Below are 22,883 nucleotides of genomic sequence, written 5' to 3' on the forward strand. Positions count from 1 at the left end.
CTGTGCAGGACCCTGCCACTTTTTTGTCCCAAATGATGGACACCCCTCTCACACAGTCCTGGCACTTGTCAAATGTGAGGCTTGCAGCAGTGCTGTGGGCAATGACAACACTGCTTTTCTGTGTTGTGCTGGTGGCTTAAACAACCTAAAATAGTCAGCAAACCTGTTTTCTTCACTGTCCCCTCCACTCTTGTGAGGGAGCAAGGCTTCTGGATATGTGGGCTCATCCCTGGATTCTCAGCCCTCCCAGGAACCCCTCTGTATGCTGCCCCTCACCAGGCAATGGCTGGGCATGGCGAGAAGTTGAGTTTACTGTGTGCTCTCTGCCATGGACACGTATACTTTTATTCAGCACTTCCTTGTTGCTCTGGTAATACAAGTTAACAGCCTCTTGAACAGGCATCTCTTTATCAGCAGAAAACCATCATGATTTAGAACATCAAGTGCTGCCCTTGTGCCCTCAGGAGGGAATGTAGAGGATGGGAAGATCAAGCAGATGAACCAGCCTATATCTCTTTGAAAGGCCATATAAACATACAAACACTGAAACTGAGTGAGTGCATTTATCTAGGGGCTGGACTTTGTATTCTCACATCCTGCTGCAGGAAGCTGGAACTAGGCACAGGTGTCCCTTTTTTCCTCTGCTGAAAAGATTCAGGATATCATGACATTTGTCATATATGTCTTACTGACTTGCAAGAAACTGATGTGCCTGGTGTATTTCACAGACAATAAGGAGTGAAATTTCACCCTGCCTGCATCCCACACTGCTGTTCTGTAGAGTTATTTCAATTTAATGAAAAAGGAGAACTAACTAGGAACCCAGAGATATTAGTGAAATAATGAACAGCATGTCAGCAGCAGTGGCAGTACAAGTGGCAGGACTAGCACAAATCCTGGCCAGATCCCTGCAACCACCCTCTTGTTAGCTGGTCCCTGAGTATTTCCTTGCAAATCAAATTATTGCTGTTCCTGAGAGTTTCACTTCAGGCCTTCAGCTAAATGGCAAGTGAAAATAAATCTTAGTCACTCTGTACTCCATTTGTAGTCAGTAGCAAGAGATGCAGGGGCAAATCATACCTCTCATGGGCTGGAGCACACTCTGTAAGTGCTGATCCCCTCCATTAACTGTAATCAAAGGCTAATCAAGACTAATTTGAGTTTGAAGGGTAAATGTCTAAAATTGCTCCGTCCCACACCAGTCACAGAACCACACTCGATGTTTTACTCAGACTGGTGTGTGTGAAATACACCATGTTCCAGGAAACTGGAACGAGACATTCAGGGCCATTTTCTTGATTTCTTCCACCATTTCTTTGCTTGATTTCTGTGCTTGCAGGGCTTATCCATGTGGATCTCTGCCTTTCAGCAGAGGAGGCATTGCTTGAATAGCTGCTTGTGTGTCTGCAAATATGGTTATCACCTTTCTGCTTCCTTGTGGTGGGTGTGGATTGCTTCCCAGGCTAAAGAAGAGAGAAATCCACAGCCTCACTTGGCTGCAGCGCAGCTGCTGGACTGGCAACTTCCATGCCACCCTCTCTCTGTGCTGGGAAAACAGTCTCAGTTTTGGAGGTGGAAATATGAGAGTGTCATTGATCAAATGTACCATGCAACAAGGTCCTCATATTGCTTTAACCACACACCCAAAGGTTTTCTTCAGCCAAGAAAGAGCAAAGAATAGGTTTTGGTCCCATAGAAACCAATGACAAGACTTATATGTATTAAAATCTCACATATGTATTAATTTTTCACATCCTTCTGAAAGGAAGAAGGAATGGAAGATTTGCTTAATAACTCACTACATAAAAATCACTCACCTGCTTAAAAATAACTTACATTAAAACACGGATTCACATTATAATGGAAGAACTAATAATAAAGAGAGGAGCAAATCATGTTGTAAGCTGGTAAAAAAATGTATATGGAACAAAGCCATTGGAAAAGAACTTGACAGGTTTCTTAATGTTTTAAATTGGAAATGAGAATTAATGGAAAATAAAGCCCTTCAGAGTTTCAAAGATTTTCATGCTGATTTTTAATAAAATTAATTTGGTTCAAAAAAGAGCTTTCTATTTTCAAAACTAAAAAATTACAGGCTTCAATTTCTTTTTCCATCTTGAACAGCTTCAACTCCTAATTCATAAAAATATAAAATATATTTAATTCAAAATTAAAACTAATTTTTCTGGTTCTAGATAACTAACATTTTTCCTGAGACTTTGGTCAAAGAAAATTTGGGTTATTTTGTCCTTATATATAGATGTTGAATGGGAAAATGCTTAGGTGCGTAAAAATATCTGCATGTTAGAAAAATGATTAAGAATCCTATATTTGAACAAAGGTTGCTTAGCCTTAAGGCTGGAATCTATTAATAGTGTTTTCATTTAAGCACATAAAAATACCTGTAGCATCAGAAAAATCTTCAAAATAATTGAACTTTAAAATACTGAAGTGCCTACTCATTTAGGTAGGTCATTACAGTCATGAAGTATCTCCCTGGCAGGGACAGAAGCACACCACTGCCTTCCCTCCTGATCAGCATTCCAGGAATCAGCTCCCATGAAGTGCTGTCCTCCTAAAAACAATTGATTTCAACAATTTAAGGAAATTCAAGTATCTCTGAGGATAAGTGCAGGCAAGCGAGAAAGTAGTTTCTATGTTGTAAGTGCTACAGGAGGAGGGGAAGGAGAAAGGATTATTCTTAATTTCCAGAGGTCTAAACACAAAAGCTTTGTTTCATTCTGACTTGAGTGCTTGGCTACAGCAGCTGCACCCCACTGGGAGCTACAGAAGTACCAGGGATGTGGTTGGTAGTATTTAGAGGTGATTAGATGCTGAGAACACCTCTAAAGGAGGGAAAAGTTCAAGCTCCAATTTGACAATTTTATGTAGTTTTCAGTGTTATTAGCGTTGTACAATTACAATTACAATCTCCTGGGACTGAGCATGCTGCATCCTACACATGTTTATCCTTCAATTCTTCTTGGAGCTAGTTCTCATTCAAAGCACAGCATGATGGTTCCTTACTATCAGCTCAGTCAGTTGAGAGTATCAGTTTCATAATACATAGAAATACAACCTAGATGCTTCAGAAAAAACTCAGATATGCAGCAAAAAACCCCAGTATGTTCTACATTTTACCTGTTTCCTCTGTATAGATCTATTTAGCTTTGGTAGGGTGTAATATTGTTATGTCATAGTATTAATAAAAAAGCTAAATTCAGCCATATGTGGTGGCAAAACCACAGAGATGCCAAGTGCTATGCAGCCAGTCCCCCCTGAAGTTTGCTCATATCATTCCTAGACTGACCACACTCCACATCTCCTGCACATGTTTAATGTAGCTTTTTCTATATTTTGCCATTAAGCCTGTAGTTCTGTAACACAGGTAATGGCACTACACCATATATTTAAATAATTTATTTACATCTGGTTCTATGACAGGAATTATTACTTTACTATTGCAAGGACATTGGCTATGGTCCAGTAATTATGTAAATTTGTAGCAAAGTGAGGGAGAGAAGGCCAGGTCTTGGCAAGGGAAGGGTGGGAAGCTGCCTGGTGTAGCAGGTGGTGAAAGGACCATTGGCTTTCAGACATGCCCAAATTGGCTGTGAATTAAATGGGTGTTGGTGTGTGGAATTTTAGAGGATGGAGTGCCATTGCCAAGACCAGCTGTTGTCACCTTCACCCTTTCCTTCTGCTGGAAGCAGGAGGAGCATCAACCTGTTTTTTCTGGGGTTCTTACCAATCTCCTCTTCCTTCTCCTTTCTGCCTTTTTATGATAGGATTGACATTGCCTGTGTACCACCCTGGTCTGAACTGTGTAAATAGCTGCTGCCAGGAATTTGGCTAGCTGTTACCTTGACTGATGAACATTTCCTTAATTACAGTGCTTAATTACATTCTGTAGGTACCAAAAGAGGAGTTATTACCTGTAAAGTTTACTTTCAGGAGATAATCTTTGTACAGCTTCCTGCCATCCAGATGCTTCATGGCATCACAGAGTTTGGTGGTGTTTGGGCAGAGAGTCCTCTGCATTTTATGCAATGCATGAGCCATTGCATACACGGCATTCACAACAAACATGATCTTGGATTCTTGCTCATAGTTGGAACTGTTGATGGTGAAGTGCTTTTCACAAGCCTTTTTATGGGGTTTCCGGTTCTGCAGGTTACACTGGAATTTTTGCTCCCAGAAGTCCTTGAACCAGGGGTTGCGCCTGTTGTTGTAAGGGCTGAGACTTTGGAAGTACTTGTCAAACTCTTTAACCGGATGGGAAGCGAGCTCCAAGGTTATGGCCCCGGAGGCTATGTGCTCATTGCCCTTGACGATGCTCTCCTGAGCTCCCCACCCGTCGCTGGCGATCCAGGTGAAGGACACGTTGAAGCGGTTGGCGGCCGCAATGAGCTCCCGGGAGTCGTCGCCTCGCATGAAGAGCACCACCACCCTGGCGTTGGGTTTCTGGAGCAGCTCCCTGATCACGCCGTCGTACGACTTCCTGATGTTGGAGCGCCCCACTTTCTCGGAGGTGGCGATGCAGATGTTGCGCAGCCGAGCTTCCTGCTCAAAGGCCTCGATCCCCGTCTCCCCGTAGTCTCCTTCGGAAGCCACTGTTGACACGTACGTCCAGTTGAAATACCTCAAGATTTCAGCCATGGCTTTGGCTTGGTAGAAGTCCGGGGGCACTGTCCGTGCGAAATAATCGTAGCGGGATTTGTCGCTCAGCTTGGCACTGGTGGAGGCGTAGCTTATCTGGGGGATCTGGAAGAGTCTGAGCAAGTTTGCCACCTAGAGACAAAGGGGGGTGCACAGATTACTAAAGAGTGGTATTTATAAAATGGAACAGAAATATTTAGGGAAAAGCACTTGCAGTGTTTTTTAATGAGAGATGTTCTGATGATCACAGATTGAGGGTGTTGACAGAGGATGCTGATAACAAACTCCATGGAAAGCATTGCGCTAAGCATATGCACAAAACCTGTTCTGATGCCCAGTTAATTCCCTAGGATTGCAAAGGACCTTTATTTTAGTGAAACTGAGCCTGTTTAAGCAACAGATAATGAGACACAAATGGACAATATATTTCAGTTTCAGATTGTGTTCCTTACTAAGGCCTGGGGATTTGCGTGCTTTTGCTGTTCATAGTGGGAATCATCTTCACCAAGATTCATTGTATTTGATGACCAAATGTACTAATAAGACATAAATTTCCTTTTTGTACAAATATCACAAATATACAGGCCTTTTGCAGAACTTTTTAATCTCATTCATTTGAGATAAGTTCCCACCTCTCCTATTTTTCACTCATTTAAACTGTTTTTCTGAGATGTTCTGGCTGCAGACCAGGTGAGGTGGTACATTTTTTGTATGTTAGTAGTCTTCAAGTGTTTGACAATGTCACAGAACCACAGAATCACAGATTCACACAATGACAGAATCATAGAATTGTCTCAATTGGAAGATACCCTTAAGGATCATAAAATCCAACTTTTTAGCCCATATAGGGACCAAACCCATGATCTTGTGATTCTATGCACTATGCTCTACCCAGATGAGCTAGTGTCATGTTGACCTACAGTTTTTGATAAATAACAAAAATTTTTAATAATCTCAATTTGCCCTTCTGGTTTGATTTATGTGGACCAAAGTCCTGCTTTTTCTTTTTTCTTTTTTCTCTTTTTTTTTTTTCCATATGTGATTATGTCCAATACTTAAATATTTCCAAATCTACTTTGCTGCTCTCACAGAAGTGCAACTCTTGATCACGTGTGGGAAGAAATGAAGAAAGATTATGGCATTTTTTTCCTGTGATAGTTTCTTAAATGACAAATGGAAGATTGGTAACTAGAAGTTCTGTCCAGTAAATTAAATTTGAAGCTAATCTTGGAGTACAGCCTGATGAAACCATTTGAAAACAATAGTGTGCTTGAGATTGTTGCAGTAGTGCACTTGAGATTCCCAAGGGAAAGTTATTAAAAATTGCCCAATCATTTAATTTTTTTAATCTTCCCCAGATGTTTCTTTAACCACAGACTGTTGTCTGTAAGAACTCAAAGTCAAAGGACTGTTTTGGAAAAAATGTTGTAGAAGAGGCAAATTTTGAAGGCTCAGACATCAATAGCAAGTTAGACAGTCTGGTAAAAAAATAAAGAAAAAAAAACAACAAAAAAACCCAGAAAATTTTTATTGCTTTTCAGCAACCTGTATGACTTAGGATTTTATAGATTTAGATTCTGTCTTTTCTGTATTGCAGACATTGAAGCAGTGTCCTGCTGTAGCTCAGTCTGCCCTTACAAACTGGTGTAATCTCATCTGGGCCAGATATACATGTACAGGGACTTTCACAACCTCTGGGCCATATGGAACTGAGGATTCCAGGAGGTTCTGTCCTTCCTGTCCTGGAATACCAGGAAAGATCAGGTGTCCTGGCATCTCAGCTGTAGATGTAGAGTTGAAGTTTGCCTTCACCAAAGAAAAAACATTGCTAGTGGTTTATTTTAGTTTAAGCCAAAATAAAACCTTTTCTACAGTGCTTGGAAGGAGTATCCTGAGCTTTATCTGACACTGCAGTTTTGCAGTGAGTACAGGCACAAGGCTGGGAGCACTGCAGCTGAACAAGTTAGTGTCCCTCAGAAAGCAGCTGTTGTGTTCTTAACCTCCCTGCTAGATGGTAACAGTCATTAAACTGCCTTTTACTGGAAATGTGGGATTTAATTTGCATCTGGTGATGGAAATGAACTGCTTTAAAGCAACAGGATGGGAAGAGAGGCTTGCTCTGTCACCAAGGTACAATGGATGCTTTGAGCATTGTTCAGTCCCTGTGGCTTTGTAACTTTGATTACATGCCCACATATCCACATGGTTTGGTTCACATGGCCTCTCTCAAGAGCACTCTGATTTGGTAATAAGAATGTACTCCATGTAGCTATTCTGGAACATTTCCTGCAGAACTGTGTAGGCTGAAATTGCTATTCTTGTCTCAGTTTATTCTAGCAGGAATAGTTTTATTTCTGCTAAACCATAATGAAGATATGCACACATTTCATTCTGCATTTCCCCCTTCAAATTGGTTAAACAAGAAGTCCATTTTCAGCAGCTCAGGTAATGCTGGTCAGTGAGTGAACAAGCCTTCATCTCACAGAAAGGTGTTCCTAACAAATAAAGCAGCTTTATAGCTAGTTTGATTTTTTTGTTTTTCTCTTTGTGCCTTTTATTTTTTATTTTTTTCCTTTTAGTCTAAGCAGCAAAAGCATGCATAGAACTACTTTCCCAGTTTACATGGGGGTTCTCAGCCTTGGAGGCCACTACACTTCTAGGGTCCCAGCAAACAGCTGCGATTCTGACGCCTGTGCCCTGGGGAGAAGAAAATTTTCATGTGTTTACAGCTGTTTGCTGTAAAGCTCTTCATTACTAAGCTGTCCAGATGGTAGATTTTTCATGGACTAAAAATTAAAAAATATATGAGGAAGGCTGATTAATCATAAAGGATCACCCAATCATCCCTGAGAATTATTACTGCTCATGGAGTTCAGTGAAGTTGTTTCTGTTGTTAATTCAGATCAGGAAACTTCTTGAAATTCTCCAGGGGGAATTTTCTGGAATATTGTAACATCTTGATATTAGGGACTAATTTTTAAAAAATGCTCAGGTCTCAGGCACATAGTTGATGCAGATGATTTCAGAACAACCATTTTCATGCTGATCTGAGTATTTGATCATGAAAATGTTATCCTGGTTAAGAGACTAACAGGATAAGAGCACAGGTAGCAGGTTCTGGAGAGGAGCTAATATCCAATACCACATCTGCTCAGTGTAGTAGAGGACAGTGGGATGTAAACCAGAGTTATGTGCACTGAGATTGAACCACCTGAGGCACACCTCCAGAGTAGCTCCATGCTGCCTTGGCATGTGTGGAACAGCTTCAAAATTGCAGTGCAGATACAGCTTTTGCTAAGTGAGATAATTTATTCTGGCAAAGCTCCAGGGAGCAATTTAATCAAGCCGTGGTGCATGCAATTAGTGCCTGAAATCCATATGTTGGCACTTAAGTAGCAATAGTAGCCAGGTTTTTTGCTATCAAAACTGGTGGGTTTTGCAGATACCTTTGAAGATAAGCCTGGATATTCTGCATCTGCAGACCAAAACAGCCCCTTTGCACAGCTTGCTGTGAGCAAAGCGTGTCGATGGAGCTCACATTCAGAGAGATGGGAAACCTTTATTTGCTCTCATGCTGCTGGGCTCGTTAGTGCAGCCACTATCCTGTGGTCAAGTGCCCACTCCCCAGGCGAGCCTGGCTCTCACCCAGCTGCTGGGATGGTGGGTGGTTTGTTGTCCAACATGAACATGGCAGTAAGTCCAGTGCCAGCCACGTCCCTCCTTGGGGACACATTGGCACCAGCAAATCCTGCAAATGAAGGGGCTGTGGCAGTGGCAGGGGAGACCAGTGTCCCTCTCCCATTCCACATCTGTCACTTCTGCTTCTCTGAGCTGCAGGGACAGGATAAATGCTTGTGGGATAGCGCCAATCTTGTTTAAAACACTGAAAATGGCTTCATAATAACCACCTGTGAGGAACCATGAATTAGATACAGATATCAAACACAGGAACCTAGTTTCTAAGTGTATTTGTGGCCATTCAGGAATCCTGCTGGTAAATGGGGACAGAGAGGTAACACCTCTATGTCTCAGTAACCTCGATCTGTCTTATGATATATTGAATCTCATTGAACATTTTCTTAACCTTCGTAGGATTTAATTTTTATTTTTTTTTTGCTAGTAGTAGGATTTATTCTGATATTTTTGTTAAAATTTCCCTTTCTAATGGCCCAGAGATTATTGCATGGATTTTTTTGAATGTGTATGGGACCAGAAAACACAGGAAATATTTTGGGAAAAGAGAAAAAGATAAATCTCAAAAATACTATAAGAGGTAGGGTGTCTTTGCCATAACACAGAAGTGTGTATTGCACATTTGTTGGACAGAGGAGGCCCCTTGTTAGATGACACTGCTCTCTGCCCTTCTGAAATTTAACCATGTGAGAATCTCGTGGCACTTAACATGGCTTAATGAATCTAATTTCACAGAGCTCCTTAGAGACAGGAAAGAGCTACTCTGAACAGACAATAAATCAGGCTGTGGGGCAGAACAAGATTAAGGTAAAGGAGTTTTTTCTCTACTGAGAAACTGAGCAAATTTCTGTCTCTCTGAGCTGCAATCTGTCCTAATGGAGATTCTGTTGCTGTCTTTGGTCTCCTGAGAAAGTCTTTCTATTTCTGGGAATAAGTTGCAAGTCCAGATTCCCACAGCAAGACCATGGCAAAGCTATGTCAAAAGGTTTTCCTAAATTCTAGATCATTGCTATAACACAGGGCCTGATCTCTTTGAAGGAACATGGACAGTGGCTAATGTATGTTTTATCCAGTTCCTAAATGATGGTAATCTACCTTGTTGGCTTTTTTGTTATTATTTGGGCAGTTGGAAGTCAAACTGCACCTAAAGCATTCATACCAATATATAATATAGGGGTTTTTTTTCTTATTTAAATTTTTCTTGTTCCTTAAATCTAAAAATATACCAAAATTTTGGCAGAAAGAGCTGGTTTCCTGCTTTAGAAAGGCAGGAAAAAAACACTGGTTCTGAATGGTCTGGGATGTGGAAGGTTCAGGCATAAACCTAATGTAAGGACTAAATGAGGTACTTCTCTAGTCAATAGTCTCCACTGGCCTGTGCATTCACCCCATGGTCCCATGTATATTTGGGATGTGCATTTTTTCTCAGGTTAAAATCTCCCCTTTTTCAATTAATAAGTATTTTCTTCTATTCTCTAGTCCTGCATCATGTTGATAAATACATTTACTTTGTGTTCCTGAGAACAAACCTGTACATACTGAAAAGCTGATCTTAGGTACCCACTAAACCTTCTCTTCTCCAGGCTGAACATGTGCAATTCCCTCAATTTCTTCTTGTAGCATTTGCTCTCCAGTCTCCTCTCCCCATGATTATGTTTGTGTTTATTGAATTGTCCTTTTACCAAGGGACCCCAAGTTAGAGGTATTATTCTAGATGTGATCCAATGGGAATAGAATAAACAGAAATCTTTATTTCTATCTGTGTACTGGCTATGTCTCTGCAGATACAGCAGAGCAGGCTGTGAGCCTACTGAGCTGCCAGACTGTATCACTGGCAGTAAATATGAGCAATACTGAAAAGCTGGGTTCCACCATAATTTTCCCTCTTCTCTTGGGTTTAGGAGGCTCCTACCTGGGGGCATTGTGACCCAGAGTGACTCAGTCTGGACACTTGTGACATACTCACATAATTTGGGAGTATTTGGGAGGTGGAGAGTTCAGTGATGCAAATGCAGCTGCTCACCTTGGTCCTAAGAAAAAAATCACTCCAAGCTAATTTGTTTTCAAAGGGAAATTAGGACCTTAAGGGCCTCACTGCTTTCAGAACTGAAAAACCTTTATCAGCCTGGAACATCATGTCTCCCTAGCCCATTTTAAAACTAAGGGTTCCATCTCTGGGATATTATACTAAGCACTGTTTAAGGCAGTGACTGCACAGGGGCTGTGTCATGACCTGCAGCAGAAAGCACCAATTTGGCTTCAGCAGCACTCCAAGCACTGACCCCAGAAGGTCACTGGGAATGCCAATACCCCAGTTCCTTAAATCATTAAAGGTCAGTTGTAAGGAACTCAACCAGATGCAGTGAGATTATTTAGGAGTCCCAGCCTGGCTTATTCTCCTATGGAATCTTCTGGTGCATTGCAGGACTGAAGCAGAGGTTTCCACCAGCTTTCTCACTCTTTGATATTAAGAGGGCTGTTTCCTAGTTTGTAAGTAATGTTCCTTAACAAAATTCCGTCCAAAAGGTAACTCAGGAAAAGATAGTTCACTGTCAAACTAATAAAAATGTCTGTTATTTTTTGTTAGAGGGAAAAGGGGTGAAGGAAACATTATTTTTAGCTTTGCTCTTCTCCTGAAAATTTAGGCAATGAAGCTGGGAAAAATATACCTAAATACTTGCAGTGGACTCAGTAGCTGTCACACAGAGAGAAGCAGTGTTTGAACTATGAAATGAATTCATCTGCAAAATGAACATCAAAAGTAAGGAATACTGTCAGAATAACAGCTAGGATTTCTGCACAGGATCTGGGAATTTATTTTTACATTTGCATCTGTCCTGTGCAATAAAAAACAAACCATGGAGGGCATGCAGAGAAATGTTGTGCTTTGAATGAATTGTTTGGAAATCTTTTTTCTTTTTTCCTGCAGGGGATGGCACAGTGAGCTGTCACATATGCACTCTGCCTCCATGGAACATTACTGTTGAAGTGAAGTTAGCTGAGCACCAAACTTGCACCCTGAAAAGAGACCTGTGCAAAAGACCCCACTTTGCATGAGGAGTGCAGCTCTTCTCTGAGACTTGATAAACCTGCCTGTGACTCACGTCCCATTTACACATGATCAGAAAAGGTACTAAAATTGGGGCTGTTGCTTCTAACAGAACACAGAATTGCTTCTGGAGTTAAAAGAGCTATCAGTGATAAATATGGTAATTTGAGACTCATTAACTGAAGAATAAATCCTAGTCAGAAGGGGTAGAATGAGTGTAGAGTAAGTCCTAGTCAGAAGATGTTGAATAAGTATAGGTGATATCTAGGTGATCCTAGCTAGTTCTTTGGCCACTTTCTCTTGTGACATCCTCTCCCATTGGAACAGCTTTTTGCTGTTTACTACAGCTCCCTGAAGGGATACTGTAGCCAGGTGGGCTTTGGTCTCTTCTCCCATGTAACAAGTGATAGGACAAAAGGAAAGGGTCTCAAGTAGAGCAAGGGGAGGTTTAGATTAGACACTAAGAAAAATTTCTTCACTGAATTGGTGGTCAGGCATTGGAACAGGCTGCCCAGAGATGTGATAGATTCACCAGCTGTGGAAGTATTTACAAAACCTGTAGATGTGGAACTTGGGAACATGGTTTAATGGTGGACTTGGCAGTACTGGGTTAAATCACACTTGATGATCTTAAAGGTCTTTTCCAATCTTAATGATTCTATGATTCTTTCATTGTATTTTAGAGCTCCTTCCTTCTTACCTGTGATCTCAGTGGTTACTTATCTATCCCTGTAAAGTCTTACAGTTTACCCTTAGCAAAAGGTGGAAATGTGCACCTGAAGAAATAAAAATTATAGCCCAAAACCAAATGAAAAGGACTGCATAGTGATTGGTTACTGTGGGATTTTCAGAGAAGCCAGAGGGACGTACCCATATTCCTTTGAAATCTCTAGGAAAGAAATGCCCAGTATTCTTTGGACACTGAAAATTTCAGCCTAGTGGCTGTTCAGTTTCTGAATGTGGAATAGAAACAAAGAGAGGAACAAACAGCAAGGATCTGGCTGAGAGGTAGTAGCAGAGAGAGGGGAAGAACAGAGATAAAAGAGGAGAGAGTTTAAAGGAGACACATGGAAGCTGGCAAGTGCGTGTGTAGCTTAAATGCTGGTGGTAGGTGGTCCATCTCACAGAACAGATTTTTTAATGAGGATCTGGTTTACTTTTACAAGCATAAAATCACCAGAGGCTGTCAGTGCACAGCACAAGTGGTGTGTGTGGCCTGCAAACCTCTGCAACCCCTGCACATTTCTCCTGCCCACATCCCTGCAGGGTCCATGCACAGTGGTCCATGTGTTATGTTTTGTTTATTTTTTGGTTCATTGAAGGATTTTACACTATTTCCAGTAGTGATGGAAGTCAGAAGCTATTGTTAAGACTCTGGTTGAAAGATGTTTTATCCTTGGAGGAAGGAAATGGAGGTGATTAGCTTTCAGGCTCCATGAGCCCTTGGCAGACTTTTGTGGCTAAGGAGAATGACAGCCAGGAAAAGATTGCCAGTAAATGAGTACATATTTTGAATTTCATGCCAGATGGTCACTCACTTAGGAGTGGCTTTAGCTTTTGTGATAGCAGTAATGCACCGTTAAACCTGCTCCAGTGGTTTTGTTACAATTTACTTGAGACACAGCAAGGAACTGAAGAGAAGACAGCAGGGCACTGGTTTCTGTTCTGCCGTTTTTTCTGGATGAGGCTCTAACTTTGAAATAACTTTCATGGTCATGATCCAGAGGTCCTGTGGGTTGACAGCCAGGTTGAAATCTTTACATCCATGTGAATATAGCATACATAGAAACAAAAAATCCAGCCCTCCTAAGGAATGCCTTAGTTTTTCTAAGAGCTGACTGCAGGGAATGGACCCTAGTCTTAATTTTCAGAAGAATAATCCAGTTTTCAGAAAGAGGGAAGAACAAATCCAGCACCTGAATAAAAGTAATCATGCTTCCACATGCATAATCCTGACAAGAGCTGACCTAAGTATATTAAACATGGAATTGGGATTGGCTATGCAAGTGCTCCTCTGCAAATGAATACTGCCTCTTTTTCTTATAATTTTTACCATGTCAGCCTCTCCAAGGAAAATGTGTTTGAAGTTTCCATTGTAAATTAAGAAGGAGTGGATAACCTGGCTCAGATTAAAAGCCATGAGTCCAAAAGAAAACCCTCCAAATTTTGAATTCTTCACTTCCTGATGCTAGATTCAACTCAAGTCAGAATTGTATTTCATGAAAACAGCTTTTCAATTTATTTATTTTTTTTTCTTAACATGAGCTTTTCCATTGACTAAGAATTCTGGCTTGAGTTTTGAAGGATCAAATGCTGTGCAGATTGGGCTCTCTGCTAATTTAAACACAACATCTAAAAACTAATTATCCAGATCATCATTAACGATAATAGCCTAGTCTGACCAGAAAATAATTAAGCATTCTGCATTCTCTTGTTGTTTTTAGTCTCTGCAGAAAGTGCCTATCGCACATACTGACTCAGTGGGGAAGGTGTTCATTGCTGATTTACCAGCAAAATCTTTTATTCCTTAGTGGAAGGGTAATGAAAGAAGTACAAATCTGACAGCAGGAACATCATGAAGTTATTTGGCAGACAGCTGTCCTGACAAAAATCAGAAGAGGGAGGCTGAAGGGAGGGGAAGAAAAAAATATTAAAATATAAAGACAAATTCACAGGAGGGAAAAAAAAAAAAAAGCCAGAAATAATTTTTGTCTGAAGAACTCAGCATGTTTTATTTTAAGGCTAAGGAACTGCACTGTGGACTTTATGCTGTTTACAGCTCTCAGCAAAAGAAAAATGCTTGCCAGGGATACATCTGGAAGCATCCAGCACCCTGGATGCTGCTTGAAAACACAGGGAACAGGGGTGCTGAGCCTTGCACACACACACACCCCTGGTGAAATATTTTGACTTTCAGCAATGGTGTGATTCCAGTTGTTACTGGAGCTAATCTGTACAGGTGACTGGCTCTGAAATTGCTATGGCACCAAAATGCTTGCCTTTAATGCTTGAAAGTCCTTACAATTTCAGGCTTGAGTCTGCAATGTCTATTATTCTTGACAGGGATTTTCTTTTGAAACAGAACTTGTGACTGGCTATCTTAACAGGATGGGCAACAGGAGTGGATGGTTTAATTATGTCTTTTCTAGGGCTTAATTACATCTTTTTTAGGTGGTGTGAAATCTAAAGGAAAGCTAGAAAAGAGACACTGAAGGAAGGCCAACACAATCCATGTCAAGAGAAAATAAATGAATACATTTTCTTGCTGGAAGATGCTTGATGACAAGTTGAATGATTTGTAAAACTATTTTTCTGAAGAACTGTGTTAAGAAATATCTTACATTTGAAAAATTATTGACAAGTCTAGGGAAGATCATAGAGTAATATTAACTATAAGTATTGTTCCATCATCCTCCTTAGGTTTTGAAAATTGGGTGACATACAGATTTTCATACAACTATATTACCATTTTTTACATGTACTGATTGAGAAAATCTCTAATCAGGACTTCAAATTTCCATTGGACAGCTGCTCCAAACCTAAGATTTTGGAATATGAAACATCTATATACACTCTATTATGTATATTGGATGTGTACTCTATCCAATCTACTGCTTCAGACATGGATTTAGTCTTAGATCAGTGATCACCAGAGACTGGCTTCAAAGGGACAGGCTGACAGATGTTGTGCAAGAGGCCACAGATTACTCTAGAGAAGTGATCTCCCTCTGGGTTTCTGGGAAGGAATGAAACACCTGTACCATTTCCTCTGCTGTAACAACTTTTATAGGTATGTCATTTAGGCTACCTCATATCTTCATGTCCTTTGGACATACTTGGACTTAGGGTGGACTGAGAAACACACTGACCACAAAGCAAAGGTACAGCAAAAAACCTGACACTCCTCCACCAGTGAGATAGGGCAGCCATATGATGCTTCAAAATATTTTACCAGCCTTCAGACAGCTGTAGTTTTGGCAACTGCTGAACCAAATGACATATCTTACAGAATTTCTTCTTTCTGTTTCTGGTCACTTCTGGAACTCATTTAGCTTTTAGCATCCACAACAACCTAGCATTTGCTGGTTTCATTTGATGTACTCTTTGTGTGATTGGAAGAGACAATGAATAATGATTTCCTTAACAGTTTGTGCTGCCCAGGGTTCTGTAGCTATCATTTTCCCCCTTCAAATGTCTCTTTTTCAGCCTGAAACTTGTTCTTTGTGCTTCAAGTGATCAGACCCACATAACTGGTGAAGGATACATTCCTGCTCTGCTACCTGGTCCACAGTGGGACAAAACCTCTTCTACTACAAGAGATGGCTGAGATTCTCCTCAGCAGAAACTGTTCTCCTGCAGTATGGGTAAGGATTTGCTATTATATTCTCTACTATGAATATACAGATGAATATTACACACTGGAATACAAAAGGAAATAAAGTGTAATTTCTTTAAATTCTTCTGTGCTTGTGCATATCCTATGGGATCTGACCATGCTCCCAACTGATGGGATTTAATGCCTTCACAAAAGAGGCAACCATCTCCCCAGAGTAAATCTGATTGAAATGAACATTGGATGAACTCTTGCCCTATTTATGAAACAGGCAAATAGGTTCTGTGGGCTTTCTGTCACTGCTGGGATAGTCTGCAGTACACGAGAACTCATTGCTGTTGACACTGGTGGAGTGATTACGGCTTGAGTCTGGAAAAACGTCCCATAGTGAGTCTGAAAGGACATCCTGCACTGTCAAGACTTGATGCCTTTGGAAACCTGCAGCTGACCGTGAAGAAACACCTGATGCATGGTCTTAGTCTACGTCAGTCTGGGCTTAAGACACTACTTGTGATTATGAGCTATGTGAACTGGTTTGTTTTATTTGACTCAAAATAATGTGACCACAGAATCACAGAATCATTTAGGTTGGAAAATATCTCCAAGATCACAGAGTCCAACCTTTGACTGATCACGACCACATCAGCCAGACCATGGCACTGAGTGCCACATCCAGTAATTTCTTTAATATGTCCAGGGATGGTGACTCCACCACCTCCCTCCCTGGGGAGTCCATTCCAATGCTCTAACAACCCTTTCTGTGATCAATTCCTCCTGATGTCTAATCCAAACCTCATTTAACACAGCTAGATGCCATTTTCTCTCAATCTGTCACTGGTTGCCAGGGAGAAGAGGGCACTCCTCTTCTGGTTACAACTTCCTTTCAGGTATTTGTAGCTCTAAAGTCCCCTCTGAACCTCCTGAGCCTCCTCATCTCCAGGCTAAACACCCCCGGCTCCTTTAGGAGGAGTTCTTCATGGGACTTTCTCTGTATACTCTTCACCATCTCTGTTGCCTTTCTCTGGACATGCTCCAGCACCTCAGTGTTGCAGAGAGTGGCCCAGGACTGGGCAGGGAATGTGAGGTGTGGCCTCACCAGTGCCTAACACAGAGGTCACTGCACTGATCCTGCTGGGCACACCGCTGTTGATACAAGCCAGTACTCCATTCTTGCCCACCTGGACACACCTGGCTCATGTTCAGCCACTGTCAACCAGCACCCCTGGGTCCTTTTCTGCTGGGACACTTTCCAGCCACTCTTCCCCCAGCCTGTTGTGCTGCAGGGGGTTGTTGTGACCCAAGTGCAGGACCTGTACTTGGCCTTATTGAACCTCATACCATTGACCTCAGTCCATTGATTCTGTCTGCAGAGTCTTCCTACCCTCCAGCAGATCAGCACTCCGGCCAACTGTGTGTCATCTGCAAACTGACTGAGGTACACTTGATTGCCTCATCCAGATCATTGATAAAGATATTAAACAGGTCAGGCCCAATACTGAGCCTTGGGGAAGCTCACTAGTGACTAGAAGTAAGACAACAATTTATTTTTTCATTTTAAATTCTGTTGTTAAAATGACAAATGTTATGAACATGAAGCATGGCAGGCACACATATATTCAGACACATAGGTGGTGTCATTTATGATTGATGTGAAAGCAGATATCTGCACTTAGAGCTGTAGAAGTGTCATGAAATGCAAAGTTCAAAACAAATACTAAGACTTTTGGAAACTTCAGATGCCTTCAGGATACACCACAACTAGAAGGAGTGGACATCTGCTGGAGGTTTGTACTACAATATTTTAAAGAGTGAATCGAACAAATGTAAATTCAGTAAAAATTATATGCTAGATTCACCCCTAGGGTACAGTGATCAAGCTCAGGTGTGCTTTATTGGCAAACAGTGGCCATAAGCCATAAGCACGTGGTTCTGTCACCGGAATTGCAGATAAACAATTCTCACCTGGTGGGGCTGCTGTGACTCACCTGTATAGAGACGCTGCTGTAGGAACCACCTATGACTCCTGCAATGAGCAGTGGCAAATTCTCTTGGATGGCATACGAGCCATCAGGGCACATGTACTCTGTTTCATCCACTTTAGTCAAAGATGCCCTGACAAACTCCAAAGACTGTTCTAAGGCATATGTATCCCTGGAACACGTGTCCAAGATATGAACTCCAAGCTTAATTCCTGGCAGCAAGTAGTTGTCTTTGTTGATTTCATCAATAGCAAACAGCATGGCCTCCAAGCGCTGGATGCCTCGGTCTTCATTGATTCTTCCACATTCTTCTATCCCAGTTCCTTTTTCCTTGATTGGGAATAAGCCTCCTAAGACCAGGTCTCCTTCTATCTTAATTTCCTTTCTGACAAAACTGTGGTCACTTAGGGAAAGGAAAACTCCTTTGGAAAATAAAGCTAGGGCAAGGACTTGGAGTCTGGTGAACATTTTCATTGGTCCTGTTTTAGCAGCTCTAAGAAACATTGGTGGGATCAAAAACACTCTTCAGTCCTTCTGATCCATTGCCAGATATGAAGTGCTGTCCCACAAGCCAGTGAAGAACAAGTCAAGCCTTTCCACTGGACCTCTAAAGAAGAGATGGAAAGAATTAGAAAAGGCAAAAGGAGACACAAAGATGTGAGATGTCTTAATCACACAACCATCCTTCCCTGAGGCAAACAAGACTCTCTTCCAAGCAAATTAAGGTAAATACATAAATAAGAGAGACATGAAAGAGGAGAATAAGAGACATGACATGAAGGAGTCTTGTGTTTGATGCTTGCTCAGGGCATGAAAATGATTTGGGCTGGACTTTCTTTAATGTCAATCACAGTTCAGTGCTCAGATCAAAGGGAGAACACAGCAGTCATGTGTATATTTAGGATATGATTTTATTCTCACTAAGGTCAGGACAGTTTGCCAATGACATGAAAGTACAAAAGTCAAACCTCAGAGTGAAGATCACAGTGTAACAATTCTGTAAATAAGTATACACACACAAAATCTGTTTATGCAACATAGATGCATGACTTGTCCATAGACTCCTTGTCCATAGACTCCCAATATCTATTCAAATTTATCAAAGTGGCTGCCTTGCTCTCCCAGTCCTGAGATGAATTGTGTGGCAATAGTTAAGCAGAACACTTTAATAATTTATTTCTGTACTTACCTTTTCCTTAACAGAGTATATACTATAAGAGTTGCCAGGTTATTTATAATTTAGAAACACTTAGCACGAAGAAATTGAAATGAGCAACAATTAAGATTTAACACTGAATAATGAATGAACATGCTTATTGCAAGGCAGTTGTTTATCCTAGTACAATTTCAACATTGATGTACCAAATTGTGTGAAAGGGTAGCTTTTTATTCATATTTATTCCAACATTGTTCTCTCATAAATGAGTAATGGGTCAGATGCACTGTTAAAGGTTTGTCTGCTATCCTAATAGTCTGAGCTGCAGACTGTCTCAGCAGAATTTTCCATTCAGAAATGTCAATGGAAAAAAGGCTTCCTCATCCCTAAATGATCTTTAAATAAGCTAGTATGTTTATCACCTCTGGATTATTAAACAGGTCCAGAAAAAATATTTTTAAGAGAAGTAATGATATTGACTGTATTCACCAGTACTTTCAGTATCAGACTTACAGAGCAGATAAAATGGTGGTACTATCCCAGTGGAAATCACTATCAGACAAAAAGATAACATTCTTCACATAAATGGCTGTGTGGTTAATAATTTAGTTGCATTGACTTCCATTGTTTTGGATTGTTTTCACTAATCCACCATTTGGATAAAAACAGGACTTGGGATATTTTTTAATGCAGTACCCATCTTATTTACCTCTGTGGCTTGTGTTGCTACTGTATCTCAGCAAACATTCATATACTTCTCTTTATAACAGTGGAAAAATATTTGTTTTCACTGTTTTCACTTGGGAGAAAAAGAGGCACAGAGATGAATTAAGATTCTTGGAAGATTCTAAATTCAGAGTTTGATTTGCTCATCACTCACAATCACTATCAAAATTTGGCAAGGTCAACTGTGCCCTGAACCCCCAGTTCCCACTGAGGCCCTGAGTCTGAAAAACTTCCTAAACAAGTTCTTCCAAGCTTGTTCCTGCTTTACCTAAGGCCACCATCACAACCAAGAATCAAATGTTGGTCTTTCCCAGTGCTCCTCTGATACCTTAACAATAATTCTCCCTTGTTTCCTGTTGCTCCCTCTGGCTTTTATGTGAGTCTTTTATAAGGTCATATTAAACCAATCTTCTTTCAACAGCTCTTCAACATGACCAAGAACAACTGAGTTTCCCCAAGAAAAGGCTTTAAAGTGGGGCTCTCTATAAAGTTTTTTAAAACAGTCCTGGGACATACCTAGAGCTACAGTGAATTTATCCTCACAGCAGGGAGGATGCTCTCATTCTCCTGACTCCTTCATAGCTGCTGGTTTCTGTAAATGGCATTGTCTTTAACCTTACATCTCCTCTGTGTCTCAGGAATGTGTGTCTCTGATACAGCAGCAAGAAAGGATAGAAATGTACTGAAAATTATTTCAATGTTACACACAGACAACTGATTTCCCCAGCAAAGAATGCAAAAGATTTCTACGTTCTGTCACTTATACTTGTTACAGTGGTACTGCTGAGGGAAACTGGGATCAGTGATGGCACAGCAAGGGATCAGCCCCTGCAGAACACAAGGGGTGATCTGAGCAGGTGAGATTGGGAATGACCATTACTCTGCTTCTTCCTTGCCACATTGTGCAGATAGAACTGGTCTGAAGGTGTCCAGGAATGTGAAAGGAGGAGGTGGTGGGAGCCCTATTCAGGTTGGAGAACACAGGTTACTCATCCCCACAATCCTGCCCTATCTGGGGACATACTGCTTTGTAAGGCATGTCCATGGGTGGGGGCCACCCATCTACACCAATTGTCTTACCCTCCCCAGGGCCTGTGAAAATCTGAGCTTGTCATGAGGGCTCTGATTCTGCAGGGTGACACCATGGATGCAGAGCCCTGCTTCCCAGGAAAAAACATCCTATTTTATGAGTTCAAATCCTCTCTTTATAAATGGAGGATGGTAAAAAAAACACTGCTTAGGGTATCAAATGTGCTTCTCTCCCTCCTCAGACTTGTCAGCCTAAGCACTGCTGCCCATGCAGTGACATTGCAGTGTCCTGCTGAGCACCAAGGATGCTGAGCAGAGGTTCAGAGTGAAGGTGTTAATGCAAAGGATGATTAGTCAGGGGAGGTTTCCCCTTAGGGCTGTGAGAGACGGATGCCTCCAGGGTTTCTCATCAGTGGGACTCCTGAAGGAAGCTGTGAGGCAGATTTGGGTGGTCAGTGATCAACATGCCTATGGTGGCACTGAACAGATAGCTTGGTGTGATGGAGCCTATTTTAAAGCAGATCTGGGCTTGCAGCTCAGTTCCTCTCCTGTTCTCTCTGGTGTGCACCTCCCACATGCTTTCTCTGCATCTTGCATAACTCAGGACTATAAATACAAACATTTCATACCTATTCCAGGCTGATACTGCCCATATTCCTCCTCTTAAATATGGTGAAGATACCACTGCTTATATCCTTCCTGAAGTGATTTCACTATACTGACCACTCCTATTGGCTTTTGCAGTACTGTCTTCTGGTTCTTCTAAAAAAAAAAAAAAACATCTAAAGCAGGCTTCTGGGATATTTCAAAAAGAAATACTTGCTGATCAAATGGAAATTCTTCTATTTTTTTGTTTATAATTAAAGTTTTAATGTCACCTGCAGGCAGGGTTGTGTTGTTCTAGGTGTTCTGTTAGTACTAAAAATATGTGCATTCCTGCCCTATAGTCTTTGGATCTCTGTGGAAATAGAAGTAGAGCCTGGGTGTAGAAGCAATGTAAATATCAACATGAAAAATAAACAGGCTGAAGGAGAAAAGTTTCTATATCTTCATCAGAGGGTTTCTGCCAGCACTGCTCTATCAGAACTTTAGCCAGAAGCACTGAGCTTGTGAAACATCTTCATTTGTCACTCCAGAGCCCCTTCTCTTTCCACCACAAGAAGTACACTGGGGGAAGCTACATCTACCCTTGGGGGACACTGTCAGCATGTCCCTTAGTGAAAGCAACTCACTTGTGTACAATAGCAGCTGTGCTGCTTTCACTGAAAATCCACTTGCCTCTAGGTCTGAATCATCAGCTTTGGTGGATTATTTCTGTGCGTGTGAAAAGTTGATTGCACAAATTTGTTATTTCTTGCTGTAAGTTTGCTTATTTACTAAGTATGGGCACATTCCTGTTTCTGTGAAAGCAACTAAAATTACAAAGAGGTTTGGGGTTTGGGATGTGGGTTTTCTGCATTTGGTATCTCACTGATATAATCTCCAAAACTGTCTTCCAGGGCTATATTCACATGTCAGCTCTGGTTCTCTGCAGGCTTTCTGTCTCAGCTCAGCAGGTCCACCTGTGCTGTTGGTTTGGAGACGAATTCTTATCAGACTAAGCATTTTCAGTCTATTTGTCTAGTAGGTGTCAAACTTCCAAGAGAATTGCAGTTGAATCTTTCATTTAGCCAGATGACTTATAAATCAAATATTATTGCTCACACATCAGTGGCAATTTTGTTCATACCTTCCATCATACCAGCACCAATGCTTAGTACTGGCAATCCAGCATCCAGCAGCCATGCATTTTCCAGTTTTCCAGTTATAAGGATGGAATGGGAAGCCTTACAGAGAGCTGAGGCACTTCAGATTGCCTAGCTATTTTTCCACACCATTAACCAATGAATAGGACAATCTACATGACTGGGCTAAAACTGTGGAGAGGTTTCTTCTCCTCCTTGCCTTATGTTATATCCTAAATTTCCTCACATTTGTCCCCCTTCACAATGTTTTTCAGGGCTCATCTGTTTATGCAGCTTCCTGACAAAGGATTCAACAAGACCTGACGTGGGTGCTGGAGATTATGTTTAGTTTTATTGTGGGTGGCTCCCCCTTGGCAGTTGAGGATTTATACTGCATTATTCAGAACTATAATGTGTTATTGTGGTGCCTGGAGCCATATGTCAACTCAGTATCACCTGCTGTCCTTTGTAAACTTTCTTTGGAGGAAAACCATGCTCAGTGTAAGGTCACAGAGGAGGTTCCCACCACACCTGT

At 41.2% G+C, this 22,883-nt stretch overlaps 1 protein-coding gene across 3 annotated transcripts in view; it reads right to left on the reverse strand.

Annotated features, from left to right (window-relative positions):
- GRM3 (glutamate metabotropic receptor 3) overlaps positions 1 to 22,883 on the reverse strand; it is a 101,648-nt gene that overhangs the window by 26,719 nt on the left and 52,046 nt on the right. For all 3 annotated transcript variants that reach the window (XM_015629157.3, XM_015629158.3, XM_015629156.3), the window contains 2 exons: positions 17,720 to 18,320; positions 3,936 to 4,791 (listed from right to left, as the gene is read on the reverse strand). In XM_015629157.3, coding sequence (XP_015484643.1) covers positions 3,936 to 4,791; positions 17,720 to 18,217 — 1,354 coding nt within the window. In that variant the 5' untranslated portion in view covers positions 18,218 to 18,320. The remainder of the gene's footprint in view (positions 1 to 3,935; positions 4,792 to 17,719; positions 18,321 to 22,883) is intronic.

This window comes from Parus major, chromosome 1A, assembly GCF_001522545.3.
Source record: "Parus major isolate Abel chromosome 1A, Parus_major1.1, whole genome shotgun sequence".
NCBI lineage: Eukaryota > Metazoa > Chordata > Aves > Passeriformes > Paridae > Parus > Parus major.